The sequence below is a fragment of the Silene latifolia genome, chromosome 9 (genome assembly GCF_048544455.1).
Source record: "Silene latifolia isolate original U9 population chromosome 9, ASM4854445v1, whole genome shotgun sequence".
NCBI classification, from domain to species: Eukaryota; Viridiplantae; Streptophyta; class Magnoliopsida; order Caryophyllales; family Caryophyllaceae; genus Silene; species Silene latifolia.
In genome coordinates this window covers 47,529,493-47,549,262 of record NC_133534.1, presented here as the reverse complement: position 1 = coordinate 47,549,262, position 19,770 = coordinate 47,529,493, and the positions used below count along the sequence as shown (strand labels likewise).

The following is a 19,770-nucleotide window of genomic DNA, read 5'->3' as shown; positions in this document are numbered from 1 at the left end:
GGATATTTTATATTATAATTATTGAGACATATAATTATGAGACTAGAATTAATAATTAATAATTAAATAATTCATAATATATGACGGAGGATATATACATATGACGCATAGTAGTATTAGTATATGGTATTATACAACTAATAAGGTAATACATATTTTATATAGTATTTATACGGTATTAATACGGAATAATAATAATATTACCTAATAAGATAAGGAAAGTTCCTCCACCTACCTATTAGTATAAATAGGACCCTCTAGCTATTCTTTTGTCACTTGCATTCACATAAATCAATATCTATCTATATTATTAAATGAAGCTTTTTTCGAGCGATTACAGAGAGTCCAACTTTTACGAAATTTTAAAAATTAATAAAATAATACTTTTCTTAACCGCACATTAAATCTATATAACTCAAGAATTTTTTATTGAGTCAACCTCTCATACACTTTACCAATTACTTATAAAGTCAAATTCTATCATAATTCTATCAAAACTACGTATTGTTGTTGTTGTATTGGTTAGATAGGGTTTGCAGGAGGCAACCTAATTGTATTCATATACATGCACTTGATAAACTCCAACTCCTAAACTAACACAAACACTACCTCAAGTATATAAAGAGAAATTTTGTATGTATAAACGTATCATATTTTTACCCTATTTTTTTCTCAGTTTGTTGTTTTTGTCACTTTTATTGCGTGTACGTAATTTTCATGGTGATTACTTATGTGGTGAATCGTGATTATACTTCTTAGTACTCTGTATTACTCCAGCTGAATGTTTGTTCTATAGTGCCAACTTTTTTGTGTTTTGTATCTCAATTCCCAAATATGATATTTTTTTGTTTTCTGTTGCTGGTCATGTTTTTGGAAAATTGTTGCATGCAGATGAAGAAGGTGTACACTTACATTGCTCAAAGGTATGTTATAGTAGCCGACCAGCATTATTTCAAGTGATTTCCAAATATTCATAGTGTTTTGCATTATGTTCCTGCTCTAACCTTAGTATTTGAATTTTCTACGGTTGTATATTGTGTTTGAATATTTTTGATTAATAGCTTTGAATAAGTTTATGTAAGACTTCATTTGGTGTAGTCATTAATTTATCTTTGATTGAGCCGATGGGAGTATTAGACTATGTAAACGAGTTAGACCACATTCAAATGGAGGAGAGACAGAGCACTCGGCTGAAAACACAAGGAAGGTTTCATCCTAAAATATGAGAGTATCTAAATATGTCATATAATACCTTCTCCATTAGACACCACCTTACCTATTTGTATTAATGCTTTTGTGCGATCTCCAAGTTACAATAGTATGTTTCAAGCTACTTAATCGAATTAAATGGTAATGACTACAAATCACTTCTGCAAAATTATGAAATCCTTTAATTTGGACCATTATTTACACTTTGAAAGAACTTTATCTACTAATCATATCGACAGTATATTCAGCCACAACCCCAAATGAGCAAAAGAAAACAACAAAGAATTACGTACATAGTTTTGACGTGTCATGAGCTATCGTAGTTATACTTGCTGCAAAATTAGTGAAGTACTTAATTTCTCAATGTTTTCAATAAAGTGAGTAGTAAACATATAGACCTTTCATTTAATGAGTGTGTAACAAAAAATTACTAATCCGGAATAATGTCACCACCACTTTAAGCCATTAATGATGGTAGAAGTGTAGAACCGTAGAAAGTGATTTTTTGCAATTATATTAGCCTACTTTTAAGTTTAACCAGGTAAATCAAACATTAAAAACACAATATTGTGATGAACTTTGCTCCATACTAAAAATTTTAGTGCAAATAAATGGATGACATAATATAATACGTAGGTAAAAAAACATTAAATAGATCTGTAATATTGTGCAAGACAGTCACAGTGCTTCTTTCTCTTATTTAAAACCGCGCAAAGACATTTATTTTTTTGATAAAAAGACCATCATCTAATGTGAGTAATGATTTTCTTACATATAAGAACAATTATCTTACATGTGTGACCGTGTGACCGTCTTATTCTAGAGATTGTGTAAACAAATTTCCTTTAATTGAAAATTAAGGTAAGCACATCTTCAAATACTACCAGTAAGCTATATATTAATCACATTGACGACGTATGTTTAGTTAAAGTATAGTGTTGCTCTACGACTAATAATTACTCAACGTACTCATGTATTCATTCTCGCTATAGACAAATTCCACGTCAACCGTAATTGTATATTTTTAAAAGCCAGCTATTGATTTGATCAGAGGTCCAAAACCTAAACAAAAAATACAATATAATATAATAGAAAACAATATACGGAGTAACCATTTAGCAATTACATTATATTATGTTAGATACAGCTATGAGAGGATTCTATTTCATCTAATGAGCAAAATAAAGACGAAAAGGTTAATTTTATTAGGGAGTATGTGTCGACCTCTAAAATTTAAAAATATTAACCTAAATCCCATTTTTCTCTTGCTCATCATATTTATAAAGGAGGATGGGACTCATTATAGAATGACAAGAGAGCTAAATCAAGGGTGGAGTATTAAATTGCATGACAAAGATAATATTCATAAAATAGAAAGGTAACTAATTGATCGAGACACCCAAAATAAAATAGGTAAATAAATTATTGGGGTGAAAAAAGTAGATAAATAGAACATAGGTAAACTCAATAAAAAATAGAAATTGACATATACTCTCATTTAAAGAGACAAGCGTGTATGCCAATCCCAGATTTTACCAAATTGAAATAAAGCTCGATTAATAGTGAAGTTGGTAGTCTTAATCGGTCTTCAAAAAAACTTTTGAGAGACGGTTTCTCATTAATGTTACTGATAGACCTCTCTCATAATAGGTAGTTTATCATTTTCATTTAATTTCATTTTTTATTTTTAATTAATTCTTACTTTGTTTATTGATTGTCTCTCACTAATATAATGAAAGAAAGTGTCTCAGGAGTCGGGAGACTTAATTGTGCTCATTCACATCAGAAAGTATATATGCATAATAACCAATTAAGTTGTGAATGTAATCTTTACATAGTTTGAGAAAAACAAGGAATATTACTCCCACATATTGCCACAGAGGGTAGAAAACGAAAATAAAGAAAAACAAAATTTCAAAACACAATACGTAACCTATTTGTCATTGTACTTACTTGGAGTTACTTCTTACCACTAGATTATACAAATATAATAGGAATATTTATAATAGTTGGGCCTCAACCATCACCTTAAGGTTTTGGTTGAGTTGGTTCATCTATCTTGGTATCAGAGCCAGTGTGACCGAAGGTCACGGGTTCGAATCCTGGCAACCTCAAAACCCCTCAAAAACTCGAAGTGGAAACCCAGCACACGGTACGGGGGAGCCGGTGCACAATCAACCACTGTTCAAGCCCAACGGGCATTTGAGCGAGGGAGCGTAATAGGAATATTTATAATAGTTGGGCCTCAACCATCACCTTAAGGTTTTGGTTGAGATGGTTCATCTATCAAAATATGCGTAGAAATTATTAATTTTTTATTTAATTATTGGAGTGTCCTAGCAGGCCAGCATTAGGATTAACTTGAAGATGTGAAGTTCCACTTTTCCACATGAAATATGGTAGATTTAACTATTTAAGAGTAAAATAATGTAGGTATATAATTCAAATAAATAGTCAAATTACTTTACTTAGTAAACTAGAAAGTTATTTCACTCGCTTTCACGCAATCATTTATTTACCATTAATTAAAAATAACCCTCACAATAATTAAAGATAAACAAATAAATGAGACGAAGGTAATATACAATACTAGAACTATGCTAGAACAATTATGAACTATATAAGAATAAGCACATGCTCGATAGAATCTTACAATTAGGCCCGTGCATCGCACGGGCATTAAATCTAGTATATATATATATAAGAGGCTTTTTTCAGGCAATTCTAGAGACTCCAACATTAATAAAACACTAGCTAATAGTAAATAATAAAAAAAAAAGAGCAAACTTGATTAGGAGATGAAAACGTCCCAAGTATTTCGGTTTGTATTTGATACTATATTTAATTCATGTAATTATGAATGGATATGAATTTGCATGTTTCTAAACGTGTTTTGAGGAAACAATTTCTATCTAATCTAATTATTAATATTTATATGAGTTTCGTCAAAAGTAAGACTGTTTGTTTTAATGACTATATATATCTTGATCATATTAATTACGCTTCCCATACCCTTCCGTGTATGCTATTTGAATTACATAAATTTTATGCTCAATTTTATTGAATAAATATATACGAGTACTATATATTATTATAGTTGATTTTCGTCGTAATAATGTATGATTTTCTGTTTTTCGCAGGTGACATTATTTGATCAACGACAACGGTACGCCAGAAAGCATGGAGCCTAATTCATATGACAGCTTTATATGGTATTACTTCTCTGTTAAAGCAATATAGTGTTGATTAACAAGTATTTTTTCTAAGAAATCGTCTCATAATAGAATGAATTTATTAGTCTGGTTCATGTGCTAAATTATATAAGTTAAATTCAATGTAATTTTTTTTTTTTCAACTGTTAGAAATAAATTATTACGTTGGAAGCTCATTCTTATTGGCAATTTAATGGTAACTTTACTCTCTTTTTACAGTTACCTGGAACATATTAGTACGGAGTATTAAGTTTAACATCAAGATGTATCCTTGATTTTGCATATGACCATGCGCTTATAATTTTAGTGATGTTTGGGTTTCGTTATTCTAGCTCTTTACCTCTCTAATATCTCATGGTCGACCATTTTTTCGAAGAATCTTATGATTTACCAATATTTGCCATTATTTGCCGAAATCTCATAAATATTCTATGACTTGCGATATGTCTATCAGTCTCATCACTGCAATAAATTAATAGAGTTGATATTTAATTTGTGCCTTATTTAAAGTCATCAATCAGATAATTGTATCGGTTATTATTTGCCAATTTACATTGAATTTAACTGATTGTTGATGTTGGAATTATTCAACTCCTTTCCTGAAGAATCATAAAAAGTACAATACAAAATTAAGATCACTGCTAAATCAATTCAAAATGATAAGCAATTTCGAGAACAAGAGAAACGAAAATGTTGGTATGACGAAAATCCTATGAGACGGAGATTCAGTCCGAGCATTGTATCATATACTTTGCAATCTACATGCTTAGCAATTCTTCACCAATGCAATCTCAACTGTACGTCGAGCACTGTCTTCCTTGCCAATCTGACTGACAAGATACGAAGACATATGAGCATTTGGCATGTTAATGTTGAAATGAAATCTCGAAATTGGGAAGATAGATTATAAAAGGTTTAAAGTCATCAGATAATTGTATCGCTTATTATTTGCCAATTTATATACCCTTTTTACTTGAATTGTTTGCTTTTAAGATCCCTTAGGGCTGTTCGTGTGACTTGACAAATTTTACTTCTTTTTGCCTACTTTTTTTTTTGTCTAAACCATCCGGTAATCCGAACAACATTGGGCCGACTAAACCGGATTTCGGGGCGTGTCCAAGTATTACGGTATTTAAACCCCTCCCAATCGCAGTTGTGGGGGATCGATCCACAGACCTCCCTACCAAGCGCAACCCCATGCTACCACTGCGCCAACCAACAATTGGTTCTTTTTGCCTACTTTAATATATAAAGAAGTGGCAGAATATAATTTGTCCCTATATATTCTTTCGTTGCTATTATTGAAGGGGTTATTTCTAAGTTGTTATGGAGTACTTAACGAGAGGTAAGACATTTTATCATATACAATGATAGAAATAAATACAATAGAATATTAGTAAGACCATACTATCATTAGTGTGAATATATGATGCCTACCCTCATATTGATGAAGTAGCTCATCGGAGTATTAAGTTGAAAACACATTATTGTTGGCCTAAACTTTAATTTATTTGAAGAATGTTAAAAAAAACTACATTTGTACAAACTCACGGTTCATACATGTTAAACTAACTATTGATATGTTTTTAATAATAAATAGAATAGAATTCTATCCAAATTTCACCTCCAGCTAATTCTTAAATCCAAATAGAAATACATTGTGTGTAAACCTTCTCCTGCTCAACTACATACACCTATGAGACGATCAAGGAGATGGACTTAATTTGTTGTTCTACAAACATAAATAAATAATAAAAAAACAATGAATATTTTTTTTGGTGCGAAAAAAAACAATGAATATTCCATATAGGAATTTTGGTACATGACAACTAAGCTATATATTTAGGATATATATTAAGATAAAAATTGGACTAGCTATAATGATAATATAACTTCTACTTTTTGCGTTCAATGACTATAAAAACTCTATTGGGAAAGAACTTCTATGTCATGCCTCATGCCATCTATATATACTCAATGAGGAAACAAGCAAGAAGTTATATTCTTAATACGGAGTAGTAGTTAATGCTCCTACTTTGTATCTCATATTCATGTGTTGTTTGTTCTTTATGATGATTTGTACATTGTTTTTATTGGAGTTAAAACTTAGTGTTGATTTGTTAATATAATGTTGTTACTTTAAACATACTAACTAATAGCTTGAGTTTTCATTTTTTTTTTGTAGGAAGTATTTCATCATGATCGAGTCAAAATCAATTAGCAGCCCGAGCAACTTTTGAAGAATAACATCGTCATTGATGCGGTTAGAAAAGTTTTTCTTTTTTTCCCAAGAAACATGTAAAAGAAGCACGATTTGAAAACTACTCATATTTTAGAACTATTAAATTTAGAACTCAATATTAAGATATTGAAAACCTTCATTGAATTTTTATCCCACCTCTTTTATCGCTTTTTAAACTAAAAATTTAGAATTATTAAATTTACTCTTTGATTTTTGGTAGTGTGGCTTTGGTGAATTATGATCGATGAGTAATACAGTGAAGAATAATGAGATGGCGCCACCGGGTGTCGCTTAAATTGAGCGCCACCCGGGGCATAATAGTAAATTTCTTGTGTATCTTCACTTCCCTCCTTTAAGTTTTCAATTTCAAACTAATTAAGAGAAAAGGATAGTTTAGGAAATAAAAGTTGTATAATTAATTAATTATAATATTATTATTATTATAACCATATCACCACGTGCGATGTAGACATATTTCTTAGAAACGAATTTTGTTAAATTAGTTAAACCAAGACATATCACTTAATCATTGAAAAAGAATCTCATGAGAAGAGTAGAGTGCTACATATATTTACAAAAGCACCAAATAATAGGTAAAAAAGTTCAACTGAGATCTAATAAGCCTATTAATAAATGAAGTATAATAGGACAATAGAAAGATAAATCAAAACGGCAGAATTAACATTAGATAATTAAGAAATTAAGAGAAACGATGCAAATCAAGTGTTAATCCATTTGACACAATTATTTAATTTAAAATTTAATTATAATTAGGACTAAAATGTGGCTTAGTTATTTGATTAAAAATATAATTAAAGTTAGGACTAAAATAAACGGTACAAAGTACCTTATTTAAGTAATTGAAACACAACTTTTAGGTATCATTTAAAACAAAATGAAAAGGACCAAAAAATTAGAGGAAAAACAAATTAGAAACCCGTGCAACGCACGGGCACAAAATCTAGTCACAATTAAAAGTAAGAGAGAAATATAAGAAGAAAAGGGAGCTTCACATCTATCTTACAACCGTCTTAAGGTAACCGTCTCATAAACTCTTTCTTATAATTTAATTAATAAAATAATATATTGACCCGACCTTGACCTAGATTGACCTTGACCCGACCTTGACCATGTTTGACCTTGACCACGTTGACTTTGACCCGTTGACCCCAATTTGACCCAAAATAAAATTGGGTTTCGTTTATCGTATATATAGCTTGTTAAAATGAACCATATTAAGACTATTGAATCGGACCCAAATAGTGACTCGACCCGACTGACTTGTGGCAGGGGTTAGGGTGTTCTGTGGGGGTCGTCTTGGTGGTGTTGATGGCGGGGATAGGGGTGGCAGTCGGTGGTGGCGTGTTGATTTGCAGGAGGGGTCGTGACTGTTGTTGCTATTTAAACCGGGATGTTGCACCAGTTGCTAACCGTGAATGTGCTCGACTGAACAAGGGAGTTATGGGCGCTTGTCATTGTGGTCGAGGGTAGGTGTAGGACGGCTGTTAGGGCAGAAACGTGGTGGTTGTTGGTGGTTTCAGGCCGTGTTTTGTATTGTTGTCAGGCTGCTGCTGTTATTGCTGTGTTGTGGTTGTTGTGATGGCGTTAGGACAAGGAGAGGCTGAGCGTGGTGGATATGGGTGGTAGGTGCGGTGACTGTGGGAGGTTTTGGTGGTGCTGCTAGTTGTCCGTGTGGTGATTGGCGGGTAAAGAGAAAAGCGGGTTTTCGGTGTTGTTGTGAGGCGTTGTGGTTGTGTCGAGAGAGGAAAGGGAATTGAGGAGGGAGTGTCGCTGCTGGTGGTGGACGCGGTGGTCTGACCAGGGCTTTGTGGTGGCAGGCGTGGCTGGGATGGTTGCCACGGCCTGTTATGGTGGTGAATGTCGGGTGCAAAGGAGGGAGCACGTGTGCGGGGTTTTTGTGTTTGATAGAGTGTGTAGGGTGTCTAGGGCAGCGTGGTGAGGCCATGGGTGGAGGCTGCTGCTGGTGACAGAGGGGTGGTTGTGTAGGCGGTAGTGAGGGCTGATGGTGGGAGTGCTTGGTGGTAGTATTGGTGTCGGGTAGATGATGTTTAAGGTGGGTTTGCGGTTTTCGGTTTTCGGTGAATGCGGGAATGTCGTGAGGATTTGTGGGATTATGGGTGATAGTTCACATTAGGTATAATTTATTTGTTGGTTGAGTCGGTAAATTAATCAAGTTTAATTAAAATGAGTCGGGATAATGGGTTAGTGAGTTATTAACCCGGATTTAATTAATTGTTGGAATATATTAAATATATTAAATTATTATTAGAATGTAATTGTTGTTTATTATCATTTATTTAGGTATCGACCTTGTGAGACGGTAATATTATTACTTGATTAGCGTGCTTGTTATTCGGGTTTGTTGAAGGAAGGTTTTGGTATTATTATTCCGCTTACTTGACTCGGAATTCGCTATCGAGGTAGGATAGCTACTCAATCACGTTAATGATTACTTGGATAATGTTATATGATTGTTTGATTGAATTGTGTTGGATGAATTATGATTGTTGGATTGTTGGATTGAGATGACTATATCGAGATTAATTGTTTATTGACTACCTCAGCTCGTGACTGAGATGATTTGATTATTGACTACCTCAGCTCGTGACTGAGATGATTATATTGATTATTGGATTCCTCAGCTTCGTGTCTGAGATGGTAAGAAATTGTGTTGCTCAATTGTTTGCATATCATATCATAAGCACTTGCATTGGTTTCCCCAGGCTGGTTCTGCAGGACTTGTCTCTGGGATGTTATTGAGATTACCCCGGCCAGGGATTGGCGGGATGAATGGGAGCGTCGGAGGATTGATCATGAGCATGCATTGCATTTGCATTTAATATTGTTCTTGTATTCATTTATTGTTGTTGTTTGGCTATTCCTACTCAACCTCGTGGTTAACAGTGTATTCGTGAACACCTGTGGTGAACCTTAATGGGGAGCAGATTTGACAGGTACTAAAGATTAGCTGACTTTGGAGCTTATGGGAAAACGTGAGGACTTGGCCAATCTACCTAGAAGTCTAGACCACATAGAATATTTAATCACTTTATTTATTTCCGCTGCGAGTTGTAATTATTTTATATTAAGTTTTAGTTGGTTAAGTTGTAATGAACATGTAATTGCTAAGTTTTAATTTAAAGTACTTTGGTGAGTTGGACTTTGTTATTCACTACCTCGGGAAACCGAGATGGTAACTGTCCTATTTATTTGGGAATGCCTAGCTAAAGGCTCCTGAATAAATAGGGGTGTTATAAAGTGGTATCAGAGAAAAACGATCATCAGGCCTAACCAATGAACATAGGATGTGTCTAATAAAATGAACCCGGGTAGAAACTGTTAGGTGCCCCCTTAAGCCTGGGATGAGTTAGGGGGCCCATCACACCAAACTTCTGGCCCTTTCAGTTTCGAACTGGTTACCTTGAGAGATATTACAATGTGGGGTAATTTAAAATGAATATTGTTTGTTTTATCTTGAAAGTTCTTGTTGCCTTGTTTAAATGTTGTTTTCATTGATGTTGCGGTTACAGGGACGTAACTTTGTTTTTACGATGAAGGGATGTGATATGATTTATTTTAGGCATTGTTATAAGCATGTTGATATCTAGAAAGTATGTTGGCTTGTATGTGAGAGGTGTGAGTATGATTAATATGTGAAGTATTAATGGAATTGTGTGGAATTATGAAGAATGTGATTTTGGTTGATTTCTCGAAATTTTACCCTTGATTGTTGTGGCTGCCATTTACTGCTTGTTTTAGATCCTTGTACGAAATATTTATGTGTAATACCCTTGTGAGTTATCTTTCATATGCCACTGGTCTCGTGTTTAAATAATATACGGTTTAGCAGAAATAAATATTTTAGTGGACGGTAGTCGGAATATTCTTATACAGTGATATTTTCGCGCCGTGTTTTTGTAAAATTTGCCATTTAAAAACTACTTATTGATTAGGTATGAATCCAACTCCACTGTTTACAAGATACGTATATGTTTCTAAATTGATAAGCTATGTTGTAAGAAAATATTTTGACATATTATAGTGATTTTTACAAGTTGACCTAAGTTTCGGACAAGTTGCTGTAAAATTTCTGTTTCGACCAAGTAGTTTGCAAAATGCATTATAAATTGATCCCATGAGTTTTTGACTTGATTCTTTCTCTCATAAATTGTTAACCTTTTGAAGATTCTAAAAAGTATAAGTTATAAAGAATTAATTACATTATTATTTATTTATGATTTTTTAGATTTTATAACAAGTTTTCCTAGCTTTGAAAAAAGTATAAGTCACTAGTAGAAAAACCCCCTATAATGGCGGTCATAAATGGCCTTTTTATGGCGGTTTTTATAAATTATGGGTGCGCCGTATATCACGGGGTTGTTTAGCCTTTACGGCGGTTGTACAACCGCCACAATAGCTTAGCTACAGTGGCGGTTTTTCAACAAAACCGCCATTATAGGCTTAGATAAAACGACGGTTCTTACACAAAAACCGCCACTGTAAGTCATATATAGTGGCGGTTATTGTTTGAAAAACCGCCACCATTGGTATTTAAATAATATCATATTGCACCACTATAGGTAAGCACAACGACGGTTGTTTTAATAGAACCGTCGTAAAAGGTAAAAAAAACGACGGTTGTTGTTTCAGAACCGCCATTATAGGTAATTATAACGTCGGTTGTTAGGCGAAGAACCGCCAATAAAGGCAAAATATTTTTGAAATATTTAATTTTTTCACGTCGTTTCTGAAGGAACCGTCGTAAAAATTATTTATATTTTTTTTTAAATAATAATTAATTTTCTACGGAAATTTCAGCAGCACCTCCCCATAAATTTGATAATTCCAAATATTATATGAACACAATAAGACCTGTCAAAAGAAATGTAACCACATTTATAGTATTCCTAACAACACACGTCCAGCAACAAACTTACATCAATCTCGCATCACATCCAACATAAAAATAACATCAATATCATTATTATCAAAGATGCATATCCAAGTGTATGAAAAATACATGCCTTAGTTGATAAACTAATCTATAAGTTCTCTAAACATTTAGTAGCCCACTCTTCTTTGATCTCATGAATATCGCCACTTGACATGCTTGATTCCTCCATAAGCTATAGTTAACAAATAGGTCAATTAGTAAGAACATAAATCAACAACTAGCTAGATAAATAAATCATACCAAGAACGGAAAAAAGATATACCTTCACAAATTCTTCTTCCTTTTTACTTGAAAAGTAAAAAGTTATGTTATACATCCATTTCATAACATAATAACCACACTCGTAATCCTTTGGTTGTTGAGGACACTAAAATTTATAGAAAAAATATGATATTAGTTATGTAATATATAAAATGTAATTATAATTCAAAGTTAGTTGTTAAAATATAGGAGATCATATTTCACTTACCAAGATGTCATCTTTGATGATGAGTTTATTATTCTTTCTATTGAAATTTCGCCTTCCGCCTTGCATGCAATGTATTGACCAAGCGTTTTGGAGTCTTTTTTTTATGTCCAATCTCTTTGGATTTTTTCGATCCGAATCCAAAATATAAATAGTGTTTAACCCCAAGCATGTAACGATCAACATCCAATGGTTGCTACACATGACATATAAGTTCATTTGTTGGAATTACTAATATTAAATAACCCTTAATAATAGTTTGGAGTATTATCATTAAATAACCCTTAATAATAAATCTTATATTATTAAAGTAATAAATTAAAAACAAATAAAATTATTACCTCTCATGAAATGCGCCAATGATGTAATTCTTTTCATCTTGAATCTTCCAAACATGAACAATATAATCTTCACATTCTCGCCCCCTATGCATATATTCACAAAGTTTCACCGGACACATGTATCCTACCAGTTTTGTTGCTTCGCTTTGAGTAGCATATTGATATAAGAAACTACATCGATTATATTAGCAAAGAAAGTATGAGTGAACGAAGAATGATACATAACGAACAAGTACAAAAAGTCCAAGCATACGAAAAAATATTAAGGTTTTATATAAATACATACCTTCCCCAAATTTGAAGCATAACAACATTTAGCCATTTATTTCTGAACATCTGCCTAATCTCGATAATCGTCAAAAAGCTCCTTGCGCTACCTTCTTTATAATTATAAACGGACTCATCTATCACCATCTCGATTGTGGCATTTTTCGACAAGGAACACAACTTATCTTCTAAAGAACAACAAAAAAAACCTAGTTTCTCAACCTCTTCCGCGCTTAGAGGTGTAACGTCGTCTTGTTCTTCACCACATGAGCCTTATTATTACCTTTTACCATAGCTTTTTCAACGGACTTAGCATTTAAAATAAAAACAAGTTAAATTAGACAAATGAAGTAATATAGCAGCAACCCTAAGCTATAAAAATGATAGATAAATTAACAAGCTCCAAACACATAAACTAATCTCAATAGTGCTTAAAGAAAGTTGGGCAGAACAAAACAATGACGAAATACAAGAATGTGTACACAGAGACCACTTATTTTGCCCAACAATGAAGAAAACACCAATTCTGTTCATAGATAATATGTGTAATTGTTGGTTGTATTGGTAGTTAAAACCGAGTTTAGAGTATTTTGAGAATTATTGCCATAGATTAGAGTATTCATATTAAATAACCCTATAAGAAATGATGATACTTACTTGCTTTCGAACTTTATTAGGGGACTCGCCCGTGTTTTTGGACGTGTTCTTGGAGTTTTCTTTTCTCTTAGGCTTTCGAGTCTTCGAATTGACCTTAATAATAAGAAAAAAAATCATGGACAACGTAATATTAGCACATTAGTATATACTTTAATGGGTTTTTCTCATGTGTACCCCTTAATTTTTATGTTTTCTCATGTGTACCCCGTAATATTAGCACTTTAGTATATACTTTAATGGGTTTTTCTCATGTGGGTTCATCAAGTTGGAAGGCAAAGTCCAAGTCATAAGTCATCACTATCCGAGGAGTTAACAGAAGAATTGACGTTTGAAATTTTAATGGTCACGGATGCGATTAGTTATAAAGCACAGGGGTATGAGCGAGAATTGTGAAAAAGAAGGGGTATATGTCAGATTATGACCTTATGGGTTCATTCTAAATTCACTATATTTTTAAGAGAAGAAAGTAAGAATAAATTTTGTGTACTTACCTCGTTTTCTTCTAATAAAATCAATGATTTGGGCCATTGAGCAAAGCTACCCTGTGCATCGCCGACCATTAAGAATCCAATCCACGGCAACGGAAGTGGTACATCCCCGCGTATGACTTTGTCGATGCAAACATGAGCGTTCTCCATGGTTAACAGTTTGTTGTGTACCATTTTACCCTCTACCCATGGGAAAACCATTCCTTCAAAGACAACGGTGAACTCCTTGTTCACATGTACAAAGAGAGACATCGAACAGATTCCTATGATCATTAACATGATCAATAATATGAACATTTACGATCCATTAACATGATCATCCATTCTTGTACGAGAAAATAGAATTTGGATGCAAAAATAAGGTGAAAAACAAAGATAATCAACTACTTCAGACAGAAGCAACAACATCAAGAAGCCTGACCAGGAGGTTTCTTTATCGTTATGACATAACTTTTACACACTACAAGCTTTCACATTGTACATTGAAATACAATAAATTCAATGAAAAAAATTGGTAAATAAATATGTTGATATTACCTTTAATTCAACAAAAGGGTCAATTTGATGAGTAGAAATTTGATGAGTAGAATGACAAAATACTATGATCTCTTCGATGCATTGATGGATCCTGTAATGAACCTCCAGTAATAACATCTATATGAGACGTTTTTCCTATCAATTCCGCCCATTTCTTCTCCATCAGCACGTTCACTTCATCCATGGTTTCTCTCTTAGCCTCCTCCTTTGCTTCCCTCGTTACCTTTTCAATAAGCAATTGAATATCATCTTTAGAATAATTCTTTCCGTTAGTACTTCGACTTGCCGGTTTTCCAAAATATTTCTGGAGACCAACAAAACCTCCGACACCTCTTGTTCTGCCATTGTGTTCCGGCTTTCCTAATGCTTTGGTCAATGCATCTTCGAGTCTTGTAGGAACAAACTCTCCTGTCTTCTCCTTTTCCTTCCAATGTTTCTAAAAATAAAGTTTAAAAAATTAATCAAGACTATGAAATTTAATTAAATATAAGCTTTAATAAGAAATTTAACAAAGTTCCTATCAAATTACAGAGTTGACTCATGTTTGATTGTCTGCGAGCAGGAAGCCAGGAACAATGTCTACCACAAAGGATCCTGTGAAATTACTCGAAAACAATGATCAAATTCCAAAGTGAATTAATTTTATTGTTCATTAATTTAGTATAAATATCTTTGAAACTTGTCAAAATGAATTATAGCTGAAATGGCTTAAATCTTAATCGTAGCTAACATTAAGGCCGTCTTAGGACGGGGATAGGAATGGGGCACGGATAGAACAAACAATTAAATGATTTCTCCTTCCAAATTTTTCCTATGTTGATTCAGCTTCTAGCCTAATTGGCTAACCAAACAAGGAAACTTGCAGCCCTCCCAGTTCCTCCAAATCTTCTATCGTAGTTCAGATGAGCATAACTGCATAACAGATGCATCTCACCTTATCCCCTATGTATGCAAATTCTAAAAAAACTTCAAGACACAACACCACTTTGGCTCTATCTAAATCATTAGCCTGTCTTATAATTCCTAAATGCAGAGCTTATCTAAATACACATATATGCAATTAAACCACTCTTATAAACTAGCTCCGATCACACCTAGTCAACTTGAACCCACAGTCGCACAGAAAATATGAAAGACTAAAAAAGGGGCTGAGTTTACAAACATGGACATAAACCAGATGCTTAGAGTGTTCAGTACGGAGTACTTACTACTCAAGTATAGAAAAGCAAAACGGGAAGTGTCTATAATAGCCAATTCAGTGAAGCACTGTCAGGGTGATAGTTTATAAAGTTCATAATTTTGATATTTATACTAAATTAATGAACAATAAAATTAATTCATAATTCATAATTCATAATTCATAATTCATTTTGATATTTATATTAAATGACTCACTGAGATGCAACAATTAATTCATAATTCATTTTGATATTTATACTAAATTAATGAACAATAAAATTTACTTACGTATTCTTCTATCACGTTCAGTGTTTGAGGTAGAGGAGCATTAGATGATGGAGTATGTGCTTTAATCCATAAATAACCCCGATCATTGATGCGTTTAGTTACTGAACTAAACACTTCTTTCACAAGAAGGGGATCAGCATCATCATTATCCAATTTCTTTTGCCTAAGTTCTTGCACAAGTTCTTCTTGTGGGTTAATATCCGTATACTACCCCTTTAATTGTAGGATTATAACGTAAAATTTACATGTGAATATAGTCATAAAACGAAAAACATAAAGAAACGATAAAGATGCAGAAATAACCTTCGGTCCTAATGCAAAAGGCAATGAGAGATCAAGTCAGATCTCCTCCTAATCGTTGCACCCAAGACTCGTCCGAGATATGCCCTTGTGCTAGAACAGTGTTCTCCGATTGCCTTGCAATATTGGGAGAACTGATGTGAGTTTTTCACTGGATGAGAGATCCGAATTTCGAGAGGCACTGTTCTCGAAACCCTAATTTGTTTTTGCAAAAAAAATGATTAGGTTACAAAGAGGAGAGACTCCTCTTTGTATGGTCGGCCGTGAGCTCTGAATGGGGAGAGTGGGCTTTCCACTTTCTCTAATTTTTTTAACTCATGGTACGACCAAATCCTAAATGCATATGACACGGTCGATCATAAATCACATCGGTTATCGGAAATCAAGGCATCGCCTAATAATACGGGTTAGCTGAATTATTAATACGTGTCCGACAAAACAAAAGCGGTATTGTATAATTACATTCAATATACATTTAATTAAATATAAATCGCTTATATTTAATTTTACGAATTAACTGGTTAATTCGCCTTAGCCCATGATATTTAATCCGTATTAAATATAATATCTCAACATCACATATTTGACTAATTACTAGTCAAATAACTCGGACTAACTGGTTAGTCGATTTTGGCATCTACATGACAGTATTTTCATACCGTCACATCTCTCGAACGTATCCTATAGGTGTGACTTTTAGGGACCAGTTGATCACCGCCATCTGTATGACAATAACGTCAAACTTATCTAGCAAGCCAATCGTTATTGATAAACGTGGATCAACTGATAATAATACCAAAGTATGCCCTTTGATCCTTCTAGAGGTTTATAAGTCCTTGCACTAACTGTTAAGGACACCAACCCCAACAAGCTCCCACTTGTCCGTACAAGTGTATGTGCAATGACGTTATCCGCACTAACTGGAGGACACAAGCTCCAACAAACTCCCACTTGTCCGTACAAGTGTATGTGCGAACCGATTCTCATATTCATTTAAAATTTCTCCCACTCAATGTAAAACAATTTGCAGATCTGGATCCACAAAGGTCGTATTTTACAATCGATCTGTATCTAGAGTGGTTTCCCCGACTAGAGAGTAACTTAACTGATAAAACGAATCCGTATCCGAGCATGGCCATGCATTTCGATTCTGACTCCTCGAGTGGCCCTGAGAAATATCGAGTAACTGATAAAGGCTGAATATTTCCTTCAACTCGACTCCTTCCGATCTAAGCACAAAGATGAAATGACCCGAAAAAAATCTACTTGGCCCCCTGTTACGGATGACCGTGAGAAAGAAACCAAAGTCACCCAAAATCTGCCGTAGTCTCAAGAGACAGTCGATAGTCAAATAATCGACTCTTAGGATCACCATGGAAGTCCTATCCACGACCGGGCAGCGAATGTTATGAAACATTTAGGACTCCACGTCGATGTCACAATTGTGTCCTACGAAATATCCGTATAAATCGCCTCTGTGATTGGTCAGTCAACTGGTTGACTTATGGCTCGTTGAACCCACCATCAACCAACGTCACAAAATAATTGCCAGAGTTATCAGCTCATGTGGGCAATTAAGGACTAAAAACTACAATGTTTGTTCAGTTCACTTTGTGGTGTTCAAAATTGTCGTACAATTCCACATGAAAAACTAAATATATATATAAAATATCAAAACGATGATGTCGTATAGAGTACAAACGAGAATGAATCTAATCCATAAAAAGTACTACAACTCAGGAACACGTTTAATTCCCATGGAATGAACGTGCCCTTCATGCTTATCTTGTCGCAATGCTTTAGTGAGAGGATCTGCTATGTTATCATCTGTAGCAATCTTTTCTATCACTACTTCCTTTTGCTCCACGTAATCCCGGATTAGATGAGCTTTCTGTTGTACATGTCTAGACTTGTTGCTAGACTTTGGCTCCTTAGCTTGGAAGATGGCACCACTATTGTCGCAATAGATGGTGATCGGGTCATTCGAACTAGGCACTACAGAGAGCCCATGTAAGAATTGACGCATCCATATCGCTTCCTTTGTAGCTTCGCAGGCGCGGCATAGTACTCGGACTCGATCGTAGAAATCTCTTTAAACAGTTTGTTTCGAACTCTTCCAGTGATCTGCAGCGCCATTAAGAGTAAAAACGAATCCAGACCGAGATTTCGAGTCATCTCGATCCGTTTGGAAGCTAGCATCTCACAGAATCGGTTGCGCATAGCTTTTGAGAGCCTCCATAAGTCAATGCCCAATCTTTAGTCCTCCGGAGGTACTTAAGAATGTTCTTGACAGCCAACCAATGTGGTTCACCTGGTTGCTGTTGGAATCGACTTGTCATACTCAATGCATATGCCACGTCCGGACGTGTGCATATCATGGCATACATGATTGATCCTATAGCCGAAGCATAAGGAATCCGTGTCATGCGCTCTTTCTCTTCCGGTGTCTCTGGTGCCTGAGACTTGCTCAAATGCACCCCTGGAGCCATAGGAAGGAACCCCTTCTTGGAGTTAGTCATGCTGAATCTCTCTAGGACTTTGTCTATGTAAGACTCCTGACTGAGAGATAACATCCGTCGTGATCTATCTCGATAGATACGGATGCCTAGAATTCTCTGTGCCTCTCCCAGATCTTTCATCTGGAAATGGTTTTTCAACCATACTTTCACCGAAGATAAGAGAGGTATGTCATTCCCAATCAGGAGTATGTCGTCAACATACAATATTAGAAAGACAATCTTGCTCCCACACGACTTGATATATAGACATGGTTCCTCGACAGATCGAGTAAATCCATTTTGTTTTATCACTTGGTCGAAGCGATGATTCCAACTCCTTGATGCTTGCTTAAGTCCATAAATGGAACGCTTAAGCTTGCACACTTTCTTAGGATGTTCAGGATCGATGAAACCTTCGGGTTGTACCATGTACAACTCTTCCTCCAAAAAGCCGTTTAAGAAGGCGGTTTTCACGTCCATTTGCCAAATTTCATAGTCATGAAAAGCGGCAATCGCTAAGATAATCCGAATGGAACGCAGCATGACTACGGGTGCAAAAATCTCATCGTAGTGCAAACCTGACACTTGGGTGAAACCTTTAGCAACTAGTCGTGCTTTGTAGATATCTTGTTGACCTTCCACAGAATGCTTTATCTTGTAAAGCCATTTGCATTGAAGGGGACGAACCTTAGCAGGTAAGTCAACAAGATCCCATACGTTGTTCTCATACATGGAGTCCATCTCGGATTGCATGGCCTCAAGCCATAGCTTTGAGTCAGAACTGGTCATGGCACCTTTATAGGTTGCGGGTTCACTACTCGTTAAGAGTAGAACGTCATCTATGTCATGTTCCTCGACCATACCGATGTATCTGTCCGGAGGAATAGAGACTCTTCCCGACCTCCTAGGTTCCTCAGGAATGTTAACCGCAGCCGGGATTGAAGGAATAGGTTCCTCCAATAGTTGCTCGGTATTTGGTTCTGGAACCTCCGACAGGTCGAAGGTTCTATCACTCTTTGCATTCTCGAGAAATTCCTTCTCTAAGAATGTCGCACTAGCCGCAACAAAAACACGTTGTTCGGTTGGCGAATAGAAGTAATGACCAAGCGTT

The 19,770-nt window shown here is 34.8% G+C and overlaps 1 protein-coding gene and 1 long non-coding RNA gene across 3 annotated transcripts; one reads left to right on the top strand and one right to left on the bottom strand.

The window, feature by feature from the left end:
- The first annotated feature begins 4,233 nt into the window (after window positions 1-4,233).
- On the top strand, window positions 4,234-4,802 carry LOC141602660 (uncharacterized). Its single transcript, XR_012524588.1, has 2 exons — window positions 4,234-4,421; window positions 4,641-4,802. It is a non-coding gene; the product is annotated as an uncharacterized LOC141602660 (long non-coding RNA).
- A 6,763-nt stretch (window positions 4,803-11,565) lies between these two features.
- LOC141602659 (uncharacterized) lies at window positions 11,566-12,755 on the bottom strand. 2 transcript variants are annotated; one of them, XR_012524587.1, is made up of 4 exons: window positions 12,446-12,755; window positions 12,108-12,221; window positions 11,901-12,005; window positions 11,566-11,810 (listed from the first exon to the last, which is right to left on the bottom strand). XR_012524587.1 is itself a non-coding variant. In XM_074422825.1 (4 exons), the coding sequence occupies exons 1-4, from the start codon at window positions 12,562-12,564 to the stop codon at window positions 11,727-11,729; spliced, it is 501 nt and encodes a 166-aa protein (XP_074278926.1). In that variant the 5' UTR covers window positions 12,565-12,755; the 3' UTR covers window positions 11,566-11,726. The 2 variants fall into 2 exon arrangements, 1 of the variants encoding a protein (XP_074278926.1); XM_074422825.1 differs by having other exon boundaries at window positions 12,108-12,300.
- Between the last annotated feature and the right edge of the window lie 7,015 nt (window positions 12,756-19,770).

What these genes read in the sequence shown, in the direction of transcription:
- LOC141602659 (XM_074422825.1), bottom strand. Translation starts at nt 12,564, where the DNA reads ATGTGTCCGGTGAAACTTTGTGAATATATGCATAGGGGGCGAGAATGT. An exon ending in TCATCAAAGATGACATCTTG is followed by an intron (nt 12,006 to 12,107) that starts GTAAGTGAAATA and finishes TATAAATTTTAG; the next exon opens with TGTCCTCAACAACCAAAGGA. An exon ending in AGGAAGAAGAATTTGTGAAG is followed by an intron (nt 11,811 to 11,900) that starts GTATATCTTTTT and finishes TGTTAACTATAG; the next exon opens with CTTATGGAGGAATCAAGCAT.